Below are 16337 nucleotides of genomic sequence, written 5' to 3' on the forward strand. Positions count from 1 at the left end.
TTCAGGAAAGCAAGATGACTGAGGAGATCTAATTGAGGGTCTCAAGGATTGAAATCAGTTTATAACATTTCTGTTAACTATAATATAAAAGAAAGAAATTATCAATTTAAAACGAAAATTGTTAACATTTCTGTTGAGCGTAATGAAAAGGAATCAACCGTTAGCTGTAAAATGGTCACAGGGACCCTTTTGAGTCTCTGGCAGAAACATATATTAGGTACATGGTGGGTTGAGTTAAGTTCAGTCAATAGCACACCATTTGTGTATCATGATATTGCCTTGGTAAGAAATTTCAAACATTTTTCTTATTCTTACTTCCTTTCATATCAAAAGTTGTGAACCTCACTTGAGAAATTTCCCAAGATAACATTTCAATTTCTCTCCATAATGATTGAGCTGCCTCAATTTTCACAGAAACTACGAAGAATTAGGAAAAACGTGCACAAATCAAAATAAAGCCTATATTCAAACCAAAACCTGCCGGTATGTTTCCTACGCAAATTTGTGGCCGCCAAATTAGTATTGCGGCAAACCGACATCCTCCTAGCTATGAAGAGGTTCCTGGTAAGTTCCACGAGCAAACGGTTACCCACGCAAATCAAATCGATCTTATAAAGAATGTAGGATAATGGTGTTGCGGGCGACTTTTGGAACAATCACCTCAAGAGAGGAATTACGTCTCATGCTTCATTGAAGTAATCAAGCATCAATTTAAGGGTCAAGGTAACGCACGAAAATGGATCGTGGAATGCGAAGCAGTTGCTTTCGATAAAACTCTTTCGGAACTATTGAAATACTTTCATCAGAAGGAGCTCATTGTTCGCGAAAGTACCTTGCATATTCAATTTCTTTATTTCACAGAATTTGTCACTAAATTGCATTTCATAGCCACACTTCTTAAAGACAATACACAGATCGTGACCAAACGCACTATACATATATGTATGATGTATTTTTTAATCGGATAATTTAAAAACTCTCATTGACATGTCTTTGATATCAATCTCAATTAAAAACATACTCGAACTTATTTTCCTTGTTCTTGTTCTTACACATATACTATCAAGACACATGAATTTTTCAAAACTGAAACATTAATGATGAAAAAACTATGCTCACAGTGGTACTTTGACCTTGACCCAAGAGATAGTACTTGTTGGTGGCACTGATGTGACCCTCGCTGTACTGCTAGTAAAGAAGGGAAAAAATACACTCTAGTAAAACTAGAACACTGCATCCCAGAACTTTAAACCGAACTTAGAGAAATGATACAAGCTCAAGTATAATGTTAGTAATTAGTTTATAAAGCTTTCGGGGACATGTAAGTTTGCTGAGTAACTGACCAAGTCGTTAAGAGACAAATAAATTTGATTTGAGAGGCCTTATTTAGAAAAGCCAACCATCTTTCATAACACTCAAATGTCTTCCAGCCTTGCAGAGATAAATATTTGGAGAGGAGGAGAAGTGGATACATATGGCCCAGAAAAGAATAAAAAATATCAATGATGTTTCTTGAGTCCGAATAGTGTGAGGAAAGAGGCGCTTTTGTCGTCACCTTATGGTGTAACTATTAATACCTGAAATTTAAGGCAAGTGTCTTAGTAACTGGTTTTATTCCCTCAGTTCAGTTAAGTAAACCAGTCTGCTAGCGGGATAAATTCAGTTTTAACCAAACTTCTCTGTATTGAAATATTGCATGAAGAGATGTGGGAACTATCTCATAGATCTTTGACCTTTAAATCGTCCCTTCGCCTTTTGAGAACTGAAAGATAAAAGCAACATTGGACAATTTGAATGAATTGTTCAAACTAAACTTTATCTGGATGAATTTTGTGTATCTTCCACCGTTTTCCTCCTGAACGACGACATAAATATAGCCATTTTCAATTAAGTGTCGAAAGTAATCGGAGATTGCATTGGTTTTGGTTCTGTTTTACTTCGCTTTGTGATTGGTCCAGAAAAATGGTGCCACTCTCTCAACCAATTAGATGTAAAACCAAAAACAATCGCGACTTGGTTGCCCGCGTTTTCTCGCTCTTAAGGCAGTTTGGTTGTTTCTATTTTGAGTTTTCATTGGTTCTTTAAGTTATTTCTTTTCTACCGTTTGGCCGATGTGATAATAATAATTTTACGAAACTCAATCGAAAAGCGCTCTAAATGAAGATGTAGCTTGGAAATTTTTTAAGGACAAAGGCCATGGGCTAGGTGACTTCTTGTTAAAAACAAAGGTGCCATGTGTTTGAACACAGAATTGGCTAACCGAAAAAAGCGGAAGTTTTTTTCGTTGAGCAAGCAATGTTTTCTCAAGCGTATCCATGGCAAGGTAAAGAGTTGTTTTTTTTCACCGATGGGGAATCTATTAATATCCACTAATAGCCAAAATATTGAGTTGTAAAAGTAACTATTTTAGGTGTCGCCTTTTGAAAATTGTGCGCAAATATTCTTAAAATATTGAGGCTTATGAATGCACAAATATTTTTAGATCTTTTTACAAGCAAGGGTAAAAACACCCAAATAAGACCTTCCTGAAGCAATAGTTCTTCAAAAATGGTCTATGATCTGTCGATCCATACTATCCTTAGCACTCATAACAAATTAAATTCTCGGAAAATCCCACTACTAAATAATGTTCATAGACAAGAACGTTACAACTTCAGGAACCACTTCTTTAATTAGGCATCCACTCTTATTAATTAGCCCCAGGTATTAAACTGTCAGACTACATTTTCAGGAAAACGACAAACTAGTGGGGAAAATGAAAGTCACTCACTTCAGCAGTCTCAGTACATCTCACTTTAGAAGTCTTTGCAGATCCATAGTTTAATATCAGTTTATGAAACAATTTTTCATTAATTATGACTGCCGAGCGACCTCATCGTGGAATACGATATTTTTCATTTTTAACAATATTACCAATTTCCCCTCTTGTCTATAGTATAGTGCATGAAAGTTCAAATTATTGAGTGCAGGGTGTAATTAGACGTGTCAACTTGCCTGGAAGGATGAGTTACCTACCTTCTGATGGGGTTTCTATTGATTGTATCATGTTTTTATGTGTTCAAGATCACTGAAGTCATTCTAGTACTGTAGAATTACTCAGCACTACTGCAGTTTATACCAACTCTCAAAATAGATTTCATTTATTCTTAGAGATAAGACACTTGCGTTTGATATCTGTCACCTGCTGATTTATCATCGCTTTTTAGGGAGAATAAAGTGTCTGACAACCAGTTGGGATGCGTCTTAGTCATTTTCTTTCTACGTCGTGAAGGTTTTCTCGGAATCGGTCACCAAGTCGTCTTCCTGTTTCACCAATGTTATGCAATATACGACATTGGTGGAGGTGCACGTGAAGTAATCAGTAATCGTAATGGCTCGTTTGGGACACAATATTTTCTCCACGTTATGAATGAAAGAACAAGTTTTGCACCGTGCGCGAGCGCATTTGAAAGTTCCGGGTTGGTCATTAGTTTGTGATGAACTTCTAACCAAAACGTTGCCTATGTTTTCCTCACGTTTAAGTAAGTAAATTGAAGTAATTTAAAGCTTTTAAGATTGATGGATTTTACTAAGTGGTTGTGAGGGTGAAATGTAAAAAAAGAATAGAATGCGATTGGTATTTTCCTTTTGTGACGTTTGTAGTGCTGACTGTCGACCATTTTGTTGGGCGCGGAGGTGCCCACTTAAACGACAGAAATAGGATAGCCACGTTTTTCGGAAAAACGGGCTCATTGCCTCTGATTGTTGAAAAAATCCGTTGTCTCTACATAAACGACGAAGTGTAAGAAACTGAGAAAAGGGAATTAAATATTTGTCGGATGCGAAGATGAATATACAACAAGTAACTATGTGAGTACGTAGGTTTGTAGAACACGCCACTACATAAATCGTTGCGTTCGATTGAAACTTTGATATAAAGTATCTTGATATACTCCCCACCACCGCAGTTTCTTTACAAACTTACCCTCTATATAACATATTTGTCATACTGATGAATATTGAGATGCAGTACACTAACCAAGCAAATACAGCAAGCAGTGATACCAATTTTTATATCCTGTGCTAATAGCATCAACACATAACGTCAAATACTCCTCTCTGACATTTAGATCATACTTTGGCACACAGATAGTAACCGATGTGAATCAGAAAGCAGTGAATAAATAATCGTTGACTTTCTTGTTGTATTTTTTCCTGTTTAGAAGCTATCAATGAAGGTATTGCAAGGCAATAAGAATCACGAATTAAAGCTTTTTTTCTTCGCCTTCGTTGGTAATGTGATTTCACAGCAGTTTTTGCAGTGTTATTTTAAATCACTCTGGCTGTGCTGTATCTTCTTAAAAAAACATAGATTATGACTGAAATAATAATAATAATTAATAATAATAATAATGATAATAATAAAGATACAAAAATAGAAAACACTATGGAAATTATCCACATTATTTTTGTTTTTTTTTTTTGTTTTTCCTAATTTCGCTTTTCTATATTTGTTCTCTTTTGCATGGAACTGTTGATCACAGCCATTATGGAGTTGACATATAGATAATGACCTTATCTAAGGTAAAATACTGCAAATTCTGGGCAACGTGTCTACAAAGTTGAACAATGTTATCTCAAAGAAAACAACACCTCGGTTCCAGTTCGATGATATCAACGATATTCCTTCACCTGATGTTTCGTGAAAAATTTTCACACGCATAACTTTTTTGGCTTAATTTCCACTAGTTATTAGCCATTCAAACATGCAAGCCCAAGTTACTGGAGTTCGCTTCTGTACACCTGAACGGTGGGATTTAAGCTACTCCAAAAGTCGGAGATTTCCACTTAGAGATTAAAGTGCCACTACCTACAAGAGAAGGTAGCTGTTTGATCTGATCTATCATTTGGCGTTATTCTGTGCATTGGTTGGACTTAACAACGAAATTACCGCAGGTAAACAGGAACCGTTTTTTTTCAGCCGACACCTTTGTCAAAGTACATGAGCGAACATTTATAGACAGGCGTGTATCAGAGGCTCAAATAATTTCATATAAGTCCCATTTGGTGCTTCATAATCTCGTTCAATATTTGAAATGATGTTTACCAGCAAAAACAAACCATTTTTTTTGTCCAAGTAGGAGATAAAAATTATCGCAAGGCTCGTTTTAGGTGATTTCTTTGTGGCTTTAAAGCATACAGCTATCTATCGAAAAGGTTCAGCTTTCAAATTTTGTGTGTAAAACGTGTTCGAAAATGTTAAGAACACTTTCCAAACTTACAATAACAAAGAACGACTGGCAAATCTTAAATCAAGCTTAATATAACCAAATAAAAACCTATTTATCACAGTTATTAATCTGGATCATTCTTTAAGATCTTTCCTCCATTTATTAAATTTGTCTCACTTTATCTGAAGTTTCCTTTGGTCAGTTAGCTCAAAATAATTGGAATGCTTTCGAACACTGTGGGCAAAGCTGGTTTAATTTGATCATTCCTCTCACTGATATTATGGATAACAGTCGGATTGATTTATTAAAAGTGAACCTAGCTGCCAGGAATTGAAATTCAATGTTTGCTTCTTTACCATCAAGACAGATCAGATGGCGAATTAAGAGTCAAAACTCTGAAATTATTGTGTAAAATGGAAGTATAAAAGGGTTTACACCAACAGGCGCAGCGAAATCGGCAACCGGCGCCCGACAAAGCATTGCTACACCACGTGCATACAAATTTGACATAACCTTTATAAAAAAGGGAAAATTTGAACGGTTTCTGGCACGAAAAAGGAGAGTATGATTTTGTCTTCTCTGCAGCTTGTTCGTTTGTTTTACATACAAGGGTAAAAGGATTAAATTGCCCTTGCCCAAATTTACCGATAACGGGTGGAGTGTTTCTCAATATGTTCTTTGATTATTATCACTGATTAAAGTTAATTGTTGTATTGTTCATCGCAATTTGAAATTTTCCCATTGTATCCAGTATAATCGGTTGAGGTGGTAGAAATATCGTCGAGGCACCAAAGGTTGTCTCGGTGTTTTCTACAACTCTAGGCAAAAAAAAAGGTACTAGTCTCAGAAATACTCAACCTAAACACCATTTAAAGATAAACTTCAATAATTTTTTATTTATACCGATAAACTTGACCGCGTCTCGAATGCTACCTCTATTCCAACATACCTTAGACTAATCAACGCTCCAATTTTTTGCTCCCTCATAATTCAATCCGGTCTTGCGAGTAATTTTTAAAAGAGCCTCCTTGCATTGGCGGGATAGTATGAACATCATAAAGATTAACTGATCACTGCATCAAATTTTCAAAGGAGGTGCACTTACTGAACTATGTTCAACATTTACACACCCTCAGCGCAACGGTTAAGACACGAAGCAACAGAAAATCAAACATGGGTTAGTAAAAGAAATTGTGACAAAAAAAAGAATTTGAAAAGTGCAACAATACAGTTACGCTGCCGACAAATAATATTCCTTTGCTTACTCCAGGTTAGCAATGCGGCGCACGAAGACATCGAAATATTCCACGTCCATCCTAACCTACATACTTTCAATTTTAACGCTCCCGTGCAGTTCATCTGAGAAATCGAAACCATGATGAGAACATTAACTGTTATTTAATCCCATATTACAGAGAGCTACAGGTAATAAGACCCACTTGGGACGAGAACAACTGTAGTTCGCAAGCCATTAGACGTTTTATTGGACAAACATTATATTTCAATAATATAGATTCTGTAGATAAAAAAAGAGAGAGTTGGTACGTTCTGAGTTTGGTAAAGAAATAGAGAAGGATGTTTTTCGTCTTGTCACGAGCGTGGGACAAAGAAAAATTTCTGAGTCCTCATGAGGAATCGAACCTCAGACCTTCGGATTCCGCGTTCCGATGCTCTACCACTGAACCAGAGACTTCACGGTAAGCGAGGTCTATTACGAAGTTCATATGACACGCGTCCTGCATACTGCTAGGATCAGCAATGTCGATAGCGTCATGTTCGTAGAAAGAAATAAGAGAGATGGTAAGTTTTGAGCTCGGTAAAGAAATAGAGAAATATGTTTTTCGTCTTGTCACGAGCGTGGGACAAAGAAAAAAAAATTCGTGACAAGACGAAAAACATCCTTCTCTGTTTATAACACCTTATTTTTAAAGAAAGCGCAGAGCTGAGGACAAGCTTTAGAGTTTCCCAAACTGTAATATTTATTTGAATTCGATAATATATTCAAATAAACCACTTAATACCACGATTAGTAGCTACATTTATTGTAAAATGGTCTTACTTTGACACTTAATTTGGCAAGCATGGAGAGAACGAAAGTTGTTCTTGTTTCCAAAGCAACCACCGTAAATGAACTGGCAGCATTTTCTAGTATACTTGTCAAAAAAGTGTCGCTCAAAAGAAGCTCTTCATGGTCCAGGTTTTTCCGGCAGGTGGCAGACTTCCTTCACACTTGATCAATCTCTGTCAGCATTTAAGTCTGCCAAACCAAAATATATAAATAACTGTGCATATATGAAAATCATACATGTGAGCTGCGGATTAAGAAATGAAATCGCTTTCATACTCTTTTCTTAATTCGCACTTTACAGATATGATTTTCGTATATTTAAAGTCATCTCTTCATTACTTTATAGATTTATTACGGGTTCATTCCTTTTGGGTAGCAGCTTATGATCTTGTAGTCACATAAACTTAATTGTCAGACAAGTAGTCCAAAAATACCCAGCATTCTGATGGGGGGGAAGGGGTGGGTCCTGACCACGTGGATCCTCCTCCAGGATTTACAACTTTATTACTTAATGACAAAGAAATCGATCTCACATTGAGGAAAAGATATATGAATGATCAAGAACAATACACAAACTCAAAACTGTATGTTCAGTCTTCACTTACACCGTGAATATGATGTAGGCTGGATTTTCATTTGTAACTAACGATTATACATATTCTTAGATTTGTGACGTTTTTAAGATCATTGTTAACTTCATACAGCTGTCGCCCAAAGAGTAAGATTTCGTTTAATATTATGCTTTACAGGAAAAGTATACTAAGTCTCAGCAAAGCTCCAAAGCTAAAATAAATTGATTGTCACGTGAAATGGTTTCCAAAATTGTTGAAATAAACTTCATACTACCATAAGTAGCCACATGTATTATAACATGATCTTACTTGGGCATTTTGTTTGGCAAGCTTGGAGAGAAGGAAAGTTGTTCTTGTTTCCCATGCAGCCACCGTAAATGAATTTCCGGCATTGTCCGATATTCGCGTCAAAAAAGAACCTTGGAAATGCAGCCCTGCATGGTCCAACCTCTTTGGGCTGACGGCAGGCTTCATTCAAATCTGAACAATCCTTTGCAGCATGCAGATCTACCAAAAAGGAAATGTACATAAATAAAATCCTCCAGCCACCAAAACTGATGGCATCTAATTGCCCTGTGCGGTTTTCTCATATAAGTTAGTGATCAAATAGACCTTGATACCATAAGAAGTGGCTATATATATCAAGGGAAAAAAAAATGAAGGTCTTACTTGAGCATTTCATTCGACAAGCCTGGAGAGAACGAAAGTTGTTCTTGTTTCCTTGGCACCCGCCGTAAATGAACAGGCGGCATTGTCCGGTATTCGTATCAAAAAAGAATCGCGGAAATGCAGCCCTGCATGGTCCTGGCTCTTCGCGAAGACGGCAGACTTCATTCATACTTGAACGATCTTTTTCAGCTTGTACATCTACTATAAGGTGAAAATTGCGAGTTCAGGGTAATCACGTAATATGTAGGGTAAAGTTTGCACTTGAGCCACTAGACGACAGTGACTATGGTCATCGTCATGAAGCTACCATAGGGATCAAGTTAGTGTCCATCCCTTACCCCTTCCTTTGTTCTGTGGTCGGGTGACAGCTAAGTTGTATGTACGAGAGAGACATCTTACAAATTACACTTGATTACGATGATTATACCAAGATTTTGACTATTTGATCAGTTGAGGGCGATCATTAAGTGGCGAATCTTTACAGGAGGGAGCACTTTCCTCTCACCCCTTGTGGACGACAATAACGGAGATGAAGAAGTTAGGCACAACGGTTATTACCCGCTGATAATCAATCAGTACGTTCCTCTGATTTTTGCGCCTTTTATAGCATAGAAACACGATGATGCTTTGGATTTTCCGTGAAAAGATTCTCACCAGTAATGATATAAATGGTGAGACAGGTTATTACACACGAAATTAATATTTTATGATAAATTTATTTTCCTTGTATACTTCTCTCAGTTAATTCAGAACTTCCATTACAAGGAAGCCCAGAAAATGATAAACTTTAGAGTTACCCGCACAGTAAAGTTTTGTTTAAAACTATGGTTGACAGAATCAGTAAGCTCCGGCAAAGATCCAAAGAAGTGCTCTAATGAATTTTGATACCATAATTAGTAGCTACATGGTCTTACCTGGACATTTCATTTGGCAAGCTTGGAGAGAACAAAAGTTGTTCTTGTTTCCTAAGCAACCACCGTAAATAAACGGCCTGCATTTTCTAGTATTCGCGTCATAAAAGTATCGCACAGAAGCATCCCAGCATGGTCCACGCTTTTTGGGCAGACGGCAGACTTCCTCCAAACGTGAGTAATCTTTTGCAGCTTGCAAATCTACCAAAATGAAAAAGGTGCATGTTGAGGGTAATCGTGTAGTATTTAATTCAAAGGGTGAATCATGGCCGAGCGGCCCGTCCAGCCGACAGTTATTCTGGTTTCGGACAACATTAGGATACTAGCAGTCGAGTTTGTGTCTATCAGGCTCCACTTCTGTTGTCGTATGGATGAGATGGCCGTTAGATCGTATGTAAAAGGTATAAAACTGATTTTAAAAAAAGCTATAAACGAGAAACTAGAGGAATCTTTCAAATTACATCGATCTCGGTCAGAGATTCACCAATTTTCTCCATCGAGTGACGCTGAGTGAAAATCACGACTGATATGATCAGGGCTAATGCAGACAACTACCCTATTATTTAAAAGAAGTCTAGGAAAATAACGAAAGCAGTAATATCTACCTGTGAAGAAGAATACTAGGAACATGTATGCTGCAATAAATCCAGCCAGTCTCATCTTGTTCGTGGACTCTTTTAGGATTGACGATGACTTGCGATGCTTGATATGTGACTCGCAGCTAAGAAGAGAAATTAGCTTATATCACTCCTGACGGCTAGGCCGACAGCGGTGTTAATCAAGGTCATCAATGGAAAGGTTACCACTTTATCTGTTTATGGTGACGATGCTTTAGTCAGCTTAGTTCGCACGAAGAGTTACTTCTGACCGAAAAATACTTCCTTTGATCAGGAGGTCACTGTTGTGACGTGATAGAGTGGGTGAACTTATGACTACTAAACAAACATGATCAGATTCTATTTTGGCTTAAAACGCGTGACTTTTATGACCTGCCGCATAATGGGGGGTATTAAGTACATAAGACCCTGCAAGAGGATCAAAGTAATTAACAATGTTTTAAATCTGGTATGGAAAGCATGCATTGTTTGGGCAAGAAACGTGAATGAAAGATGTCTCTTGAGGGTGGCGTGGAGTTAGAGAAATCAGGAAAAGAATTTAAGAATTTGCGTGTTCAAAGTGAAAGGTGCTATCATCAAATCTTCAAGTGAGCGTAAGGCTCGATACGTGACACACAAGAACCGATGAAATGAGCAAGTTGTGAAAACTCTATCAGAACTTGTGTCTTACAAAAAGGATTTCTCAGATCTAATTGCCTCTCATAGTTTGACTTACTATTTAACGTTCAATCTAACGCATTGGAAATTACTAAACTATTTTTGATTTTCGATGAATAAAGCGTGCTGTGATTGCGTGGTCTGGTGAGTATTGACGTGTGCTTAAAACATGCTTTAGCCGATTAAGGATATAGGTTATTTAAAGTTCGGCCTCCTACCAGGTTAAAATGCTGCCAAAAAATAATCAGATAACAAATTCATTCCCTATTGCAAAGGGGAAACGTCAAAGAACCAGCTAAATCTTGAATATTCCACCAACTGCCGCTGCTTGACAACATTGTTGTGGTAGAAAGGTATGAAACAAACAAAAACAAAACAGAGCAAAACAATAAATATTTATCACAGGCTATCAAATGCCTTTAAAAGGACCTTATCACGGTCAAGCCTCGAAACAAACATGTAATTACCTTTTTCGATGTTACTTGTCAACTGTCTGGCGATGTAAGGTCCGGCTGAACCCTCCATTTCATCAACTTTTTTTGTTTTTTGTTTTAAACCTAAAGTTCGGTAAGATTTTGTTGGGTATATAAGCATGGAAAATATAAGAAAGCTCTTCAAGTAAAAGTAAGCTGTTCAACATAGACGAAAGCTCTTTCTACTCTCGAACCCGAATGAGTTTAGCTGTATCCATCTCTTTCACAACGTCATTTAATATCCATGCTTTCGTATTTTCCCTTCAAAAAAAAAAAATTGGCAAAAAATGGCATCCGTACAAAATATTCTCCAATGAAGTTTAGTGTACGTTCTGACATTGTAAAGTTTGTTATATTTCTGTTGCAAACTCGTTGGCGAAATAGCTCAGCGTTTTCCAGTTGCAGAGGAAAGGTATGCAAAGGGAAAGTGTTTACCGCCGTGTAGTTACATTTCTCTTAATTTAATGAAAAGTTTTGGGTTGATGGAAGAAATCAGTGAATATTAACCAAATGTCAACTTACTGAATTTGTAATGAAACAGCTTTGGAAAGGTTTCATCACGTAATTTAAGATAAAAATAATAACTGAACCATAAGTCTTGCCCAAAATGAACGAAAATAGCCAAAGTCTTTTCCTGTTTTCTTCTTTTTTCCCAAGGACGTAGTAAAAACTAGACGTATATGTGCGTTCACCTGGGCTTTCTTTGTAAATAAACTTTGTTTTTTCTGCTTGCATTTGCCTAAGTTTTTTTTTAATGCAATTATCGGTTTATCCTTTCTGCTCTTGTTCCTTAACCTTTTCAAACTTCGTTCTGGTATTCTGCTTGGTTCACAATCACGTCTACATGCACGATGAGTTTTGCGTCTATGCTTCTCTCGATTAACATTAGATAGCTCAGTTGATATAGCATGTTTCTCGATGAAGGGTTCACTCATAAATGTTCGCTCATAAAGAGATCTCTCATAAGGTTCGCGGACCGACCCGTACCGAAAACGCTCGACATCTCTTAGAGTGGGTCTACCGCGAATGATGTGTGCATATTTTGTATGCGTTTTTAGCGTATTATACACAGTGTCTGTGCTGATTTTGCACCGCGAAAGCTTCTCTTCGTCTGCCATTACACCATGCCAAAACGTCGCCCATACGTCAAAGTCAAGGGTTGCACATGCGTGATTTGGACTTGACTGCGATTTGCGACCGAACGAAAAAAAATCCAAGCCGGAATTTCAACTCGGGCGTTTCCTTTGGGAAGCCGGAGTAATTACAGCCCACACACAAAAATTCATAAACCACACTCGCACGTAAATCTGTCAGACAATTTTCAGCCATGTTGCAATATGTTTTCACAATGATTTTAGTCCCTTAAGTCACGTTTCCAGCAGTTTCCAACGTAAGAACAAATAATCTTTTCTTTTGAATGAGAGCAACCCAATTTTTAAATCATCAACTGCTGTTACCAGCTGTTAATTTAAAAACTTTCTATCTGACACAGTTTTGTTTTGACCCCGTTTGTGCTTGTATCAATTTGCGGCTGTGTAACACTATTCAACTCTGTACTGTTTTTTTGGTTTGAACTGAAGAGGATAGAAGAACTATGGAAATATATGTTTTTCAAAATAAAAATGTTGAGCCAATAATAAATTGAAATGACCGTTTAAGTACCTTGATTTCCTATCAGATCTGTCGTAAGTTTTTTTCAAAGCTTCATCTGACCCTGATAATCATTACTAAAAATAACATGGGATTACACTCCACAGTGATCTTACCAAAACCACTCTAAAAAGACACTGATGTCTGCCTGTTAGGAAAAATGAAACAATTTGAGGTGCATCTTTGTAGTTCACTTAGAAACTGCGTATCTACAGCTGTCTCCGGGTAAATCTTGTGACAAAAAAATCTTTCCTTAAACAAGATACATAAAGCTGGAGGGAATTCTCAGACTTCATCATTTTCTTTCACAAGGTGGATAATTTTTGTTTTAATTGGTACTACATCATGACTGCACGATTATCGCTAATCGTAGAATCGAAATTTTAGAGACTTTAAGCAAACCACGATAGCAAAGTCAACGACAACTAGGCAATTAAAACGAAAGATCTCAGTTATGAGCAGATCAATAGTTGAACACGCTCGTTTAACACCTTTTTTCATTTCTTAGCCGTCTTCTGCAAAACAAAACTGAAATCACAAAAGTTTGTGTGGTCTGAAAACAAAAAACCCCGATGGCAAATTATTATTAAATTTTTCATTTGGAACTCAAGGCTACTGAGTTTCGCAATTTGTTACAACAAAGGTGTGCTCTTGATTACGGCAACGAAGTTAATTCTGATTGCTTTCTGCCAAGATATTTATATTTTTTTGGAATCAAGAATAGAAACCTAAATGACTCCAGCCTTAATCCAAACGCTCCTTTTTAATTTCCTCTTAAATCTTTATTTAATCAATTGCAACGTAAGAGGCCAAACCCTGCAAAACATCGTGCATTTCCCGTGCAAAAATTGGTTATGTGAAGGTTTCATCCATGAAGTTTGGAAACGAAAACAAGCATGGGATGGTAAAGACCTATCCAAGTATACTGCTATATCTATTTTTTTCCATTTTTTTTTTAATTAAATAAGATAGCACAGTATTAAATTATACTAGAATTAGAAATTATTTCAAAAACAGCTTTATCTTTTATTTGACTTTTAGCAATCCTGTAATATATTGGCTCTTTCCCTCTCATAATTCCCATATATGCTATTTTACCTTATCGTTAGGTATAATGATATAGATATTATATAATTAGTTATAACGAGTAAGATTTCCCGAGTAATTTTTTTCATTGCACTTCATGTTTCATCGCATATCTCGTCATTTTCTTTGTGAATTTCTACTTGTGCAAATTTCCAAGAGTTAATACAAGGAAGTGTTTTCAGAACATTATTGTGATGTTATGTCATTTCATATAAGCCAGTCTTTCGTAACCGAGCATATGCATAAGATCACCACAATTATCTTCGACAACTTTTATTAAATCCATAGGAGCGTTTTTCCAGTTATCTATAACTTCTGAGACATTTCTATAGAGCGAGTAAGGGCCTTGTTGTTCATGACCAGCATCCCTCGGTGGTCTATTGTGATCATTTATCCACTCTTCAACGCTTGCCGACCACTCAAATCGCGCAAATTTGTACAGCTCCTGTGATATTATGATGGCATTGTTTATAAGGTCTTCGTAACGAATGACTTTAAAACGACCTCTAAGCCAGGAAGGGGGAGTAGACAAACCAAATCGTAAGTTGTTGACTGTTCTATTACACTTTCTACCAACATACAATGAGAAATCTTTACTTAAATATGTCTCATTTAACCATTTAACTGACTGAACCACGGAGTAAATTATAGCCCTAGGATCACGAACCAAGTGAAGCAACCTCACGTCATGGCTTTCCCGCCGTACAAGAAGCTCCTGTAAATTTGCTTTGCTATCGTTCGGCACACGACCAATCAAAATTTTTACAACGGTATGATTATGAGCGTTACAAATATTTTTAAGCATCGCATGTGAGAGGGGCAGACAACTCGACGAACGGTTAAGATGTGCTAATGCTGGGGGACACAAGAATCGACTTGCAAGTGCTGAACTGGCCCAGCGTGAGTCATCCTTGGAATACTCGGCTATTGTGTTATTGTTAAGGACTGTGAAATCACATTTAAAAGTGCTTTCGATTACATTGATACAATCATTCTTATAACTAAGTATTTGTTTGTCACTCGACAGATGGTCGTGAAATAAGTTCTTCTGCACAACGCGTAATGGCTCAAACCAAAACATGATCTTTGAATTACTGTCGAATAATTTTCCGAGAAAAGATGATCCTGATCTGGGAGGACTTAAAATAATCAAATTCCTCCTAGGAGTTCGCGTCAGAGTTCCTGCATGTTTCTCATCTGTCTTTCCGTCGATCCGCGATTCAGTGATTTTCCTAAGCAATGCTAATTCGTGTTCTTTGCCATCGGACTGAAGATCTTGTCTATTTTCTGCTTTTGTGATTTCATATTTTCGTTCAAGCTCACGTTCGCCGTTTATATTGAAATCTTGGTCTATCGGGATCTTCTGTGTAAGAACTGAGTACAGCGGTTTTCTTGGTAACATGGCTGCCAAGCAGTAAAAAGCATAGATAGAAAAGGCAGCGAAAGAAGTGAATAGAAACAATCGTACATAATACTTCATAATTGACTGCGCTCTGGCTCTAAGAAGACAAAAAAAAGGACAAGCAATGTTTAACATAACCCAAGTGTAACAAACTAACTGTTAAACTATACAACTGATAACGTGTCTACGCAGCTACAAATGACAAAAAAAATTGAAATTTTTACAGCCGAATTTTACAAGCACTTTGCTTAAACCAATTGTGTACAAAAAAAATTAAAATACTGTTCTACCACACAATGAAGTTAAGAGTTTGAGGAATTATTGACCAGAAATCAATCTAAATTCATGCGTACTCATGAAACAGCTAGACACAATGGTATAAGGGGTTCATCTTCACACAATGAAGTTAAGAGTTTGAGGAATTATTGACCAGAAGTCAATCTAAATTCATTTGTACTCATTGAAACAGCTGGACACAATGGTATAAGGGGTCCATCTTCCTTAGCCAGGGTTTAAAATCGACATCGCTTTCTCTGATCAGATTCGGAATTTTTTCTTCTGATAGACCGAAAAAACGAGTGTCATAAACGGTATTTATTTATCTCCTGTGGGATACATTTGGGAGTACCTATAACGAGAGGTATTTAAATAATCAGCCAATAAAAATCAATCTGCAACAAGGGAAATCCTGAATGTATGTCTTTCAGTTACCACTGAACATAAAGCTGAACTGAAATGTTGACTGTGAACGCGGAAAGAAGTATTTATATTTGTTTGTTAATTTAGTAAACTAGGATCGACGCTTGCCCTGATTTAAACTTGAAGGTTACCTCGAATTGACATTGTCATGAAAATATCAGTCGATGATAAAAGCCCGGAATAGACAGTTGTCTTCACAGGTCATGTCTGATATCTTTTACGCAATATTTTTTTGACTCAAGAGTGGATACTTAACTTAAGATGACATCATGATTTTCACTCTGTTTCCCAATCACGAACCTACCTTTATCATTAATGGTAAA

General features: G+C 36.9%; 2 protein-coding genes and 2 long non-coding RNA genes across 7 annotated transcripts; 1 reads left to right on the plus strand and 3 right to left on the minus strand.

Annotated features, from left to right (window-relative positions):
- Positions 1–320: 320 nt before the first annotated feature.
- Positions 321–3132, minus strand: LOC149041333 (uncharacterized). Its single transcript, XR_016179241.1, has 3 exons — positions 3016–3132; positions 1578–1762; positions 321–1188 (listed from the first exon to the last, which is right to left on the minus strand). It is a non-coding gene; the product is annotated as an uncharacterized LOC149041333 (long non-coding RNA).
- A 156-nt stretch (positions 3133–3288) lies between these two features.
- On the plus strand, positions 3289–6401 carry LOC149041334 (uncharacterized). The gene is made up of 2 exons (XR_016179243.1): positions 3289–3849; positions 4524–6401. It is a non-coding gene; the product is annotated as an uncharacterized LOC149041334 (long non-coding RNA).
- Positions 6402–7164: 763 nt separating this feature from the next.
- On the minus strand, positions 7165–10358 carry LOC113672171 (thrombin inhibitor hemalin). Of its 4 annotated transcripts, none has more exons than XM_089180627.1 (6): positions 10234–10358; positions 10036–10151; positions 9434–9631; positions 8520–8717; positions 8160–8357; positions 7165–7467 (listed from the first exon to the last, which is right to left on the minus strand). In XM_089180627.1, exons 2-6 carry the CDS (start codon positions 10088–10090, stop codon positions 7445–7447), a joined length of 672 nt encoding a protein of 223 aa, XP_089036753.1. In that variant the 5' UTR covers positions 10091–10151; positions 10234–10358; the 3' UTR covers positions 7165–7444. The 4 variants fall into 4 exon arrangements, with proteins under 4 accessions (XP_089036753.1, XP_089036752.1, XP_027044250.2 ...); XM_089180626.1 differs by having other exon boundaries at positions 8520–8720; positions 10234–10354; XM_027188449.2 differs by having other exon boundaries at positions 10036–10355.
- A 3348-nt stretch (positions 10359–13706) lies between these two features.
- On the minus strand, positions 13707–15563 carry LOC113672186 (carbohydrate sulfotransferase 3). Its single transcript, XM_027188464.2, has one exon. It carries the CDS (start codon positions 15448–15450, stop codon positions 14116–14118), a length of 1335 nt encoding a protein of 444 aa, XP_027044265.2. The 5' UTR covers positions 15451–15563; the 3' UTR covers positions 13707–14115.
- Positions 15564–16337: the final 774 nt, after the last annotated feature.

Source organism: Pocillopora damicornis, chromosome 8 (genome assembly GCF_964200805.1).
Source record: "Pocillopora damicornis chromosome 8, jaPocDami1.2, whole genome shotgun sequence".
Classification (NCBI taxonomy): Eukaryota; Metazoa; Cnidaria; class Anthozoa; order Scleractinia; family Pocilloporidae; genus Pocillopora; species Pocillopora damicornis.

Coding starts and splice junctions, on each gene's coding strand:
- LOC113672186 (XM_027188464.2), bottom strand. CDS start 15,450: ATGTTAAACATTGCTTGTCCTTTTTTTTGTCTTCTTAGAGCCAGAGCG.
- LOC113672171 (XM_089180626.1), bottom strand. CDS start 10,090: ATGAGACTGGCTGGATTTATTGCAGCATACATGTTCCTAGTATTCTTC. Junction 9,632..10,035: donor CCTAGTATTCTTCTTCACAG/GTAGATATTACT, acceptor TCATTTTGGTAG/ATTTGCAAGCTGCAAAAGAT. Junction 7,468..8,159: donor TTGCCAAACAAAATGCCCAA/GTAAGATCATGT, acceptor TTGGTTTGGCAG/ACTTAAATGCTGACAGAGAT.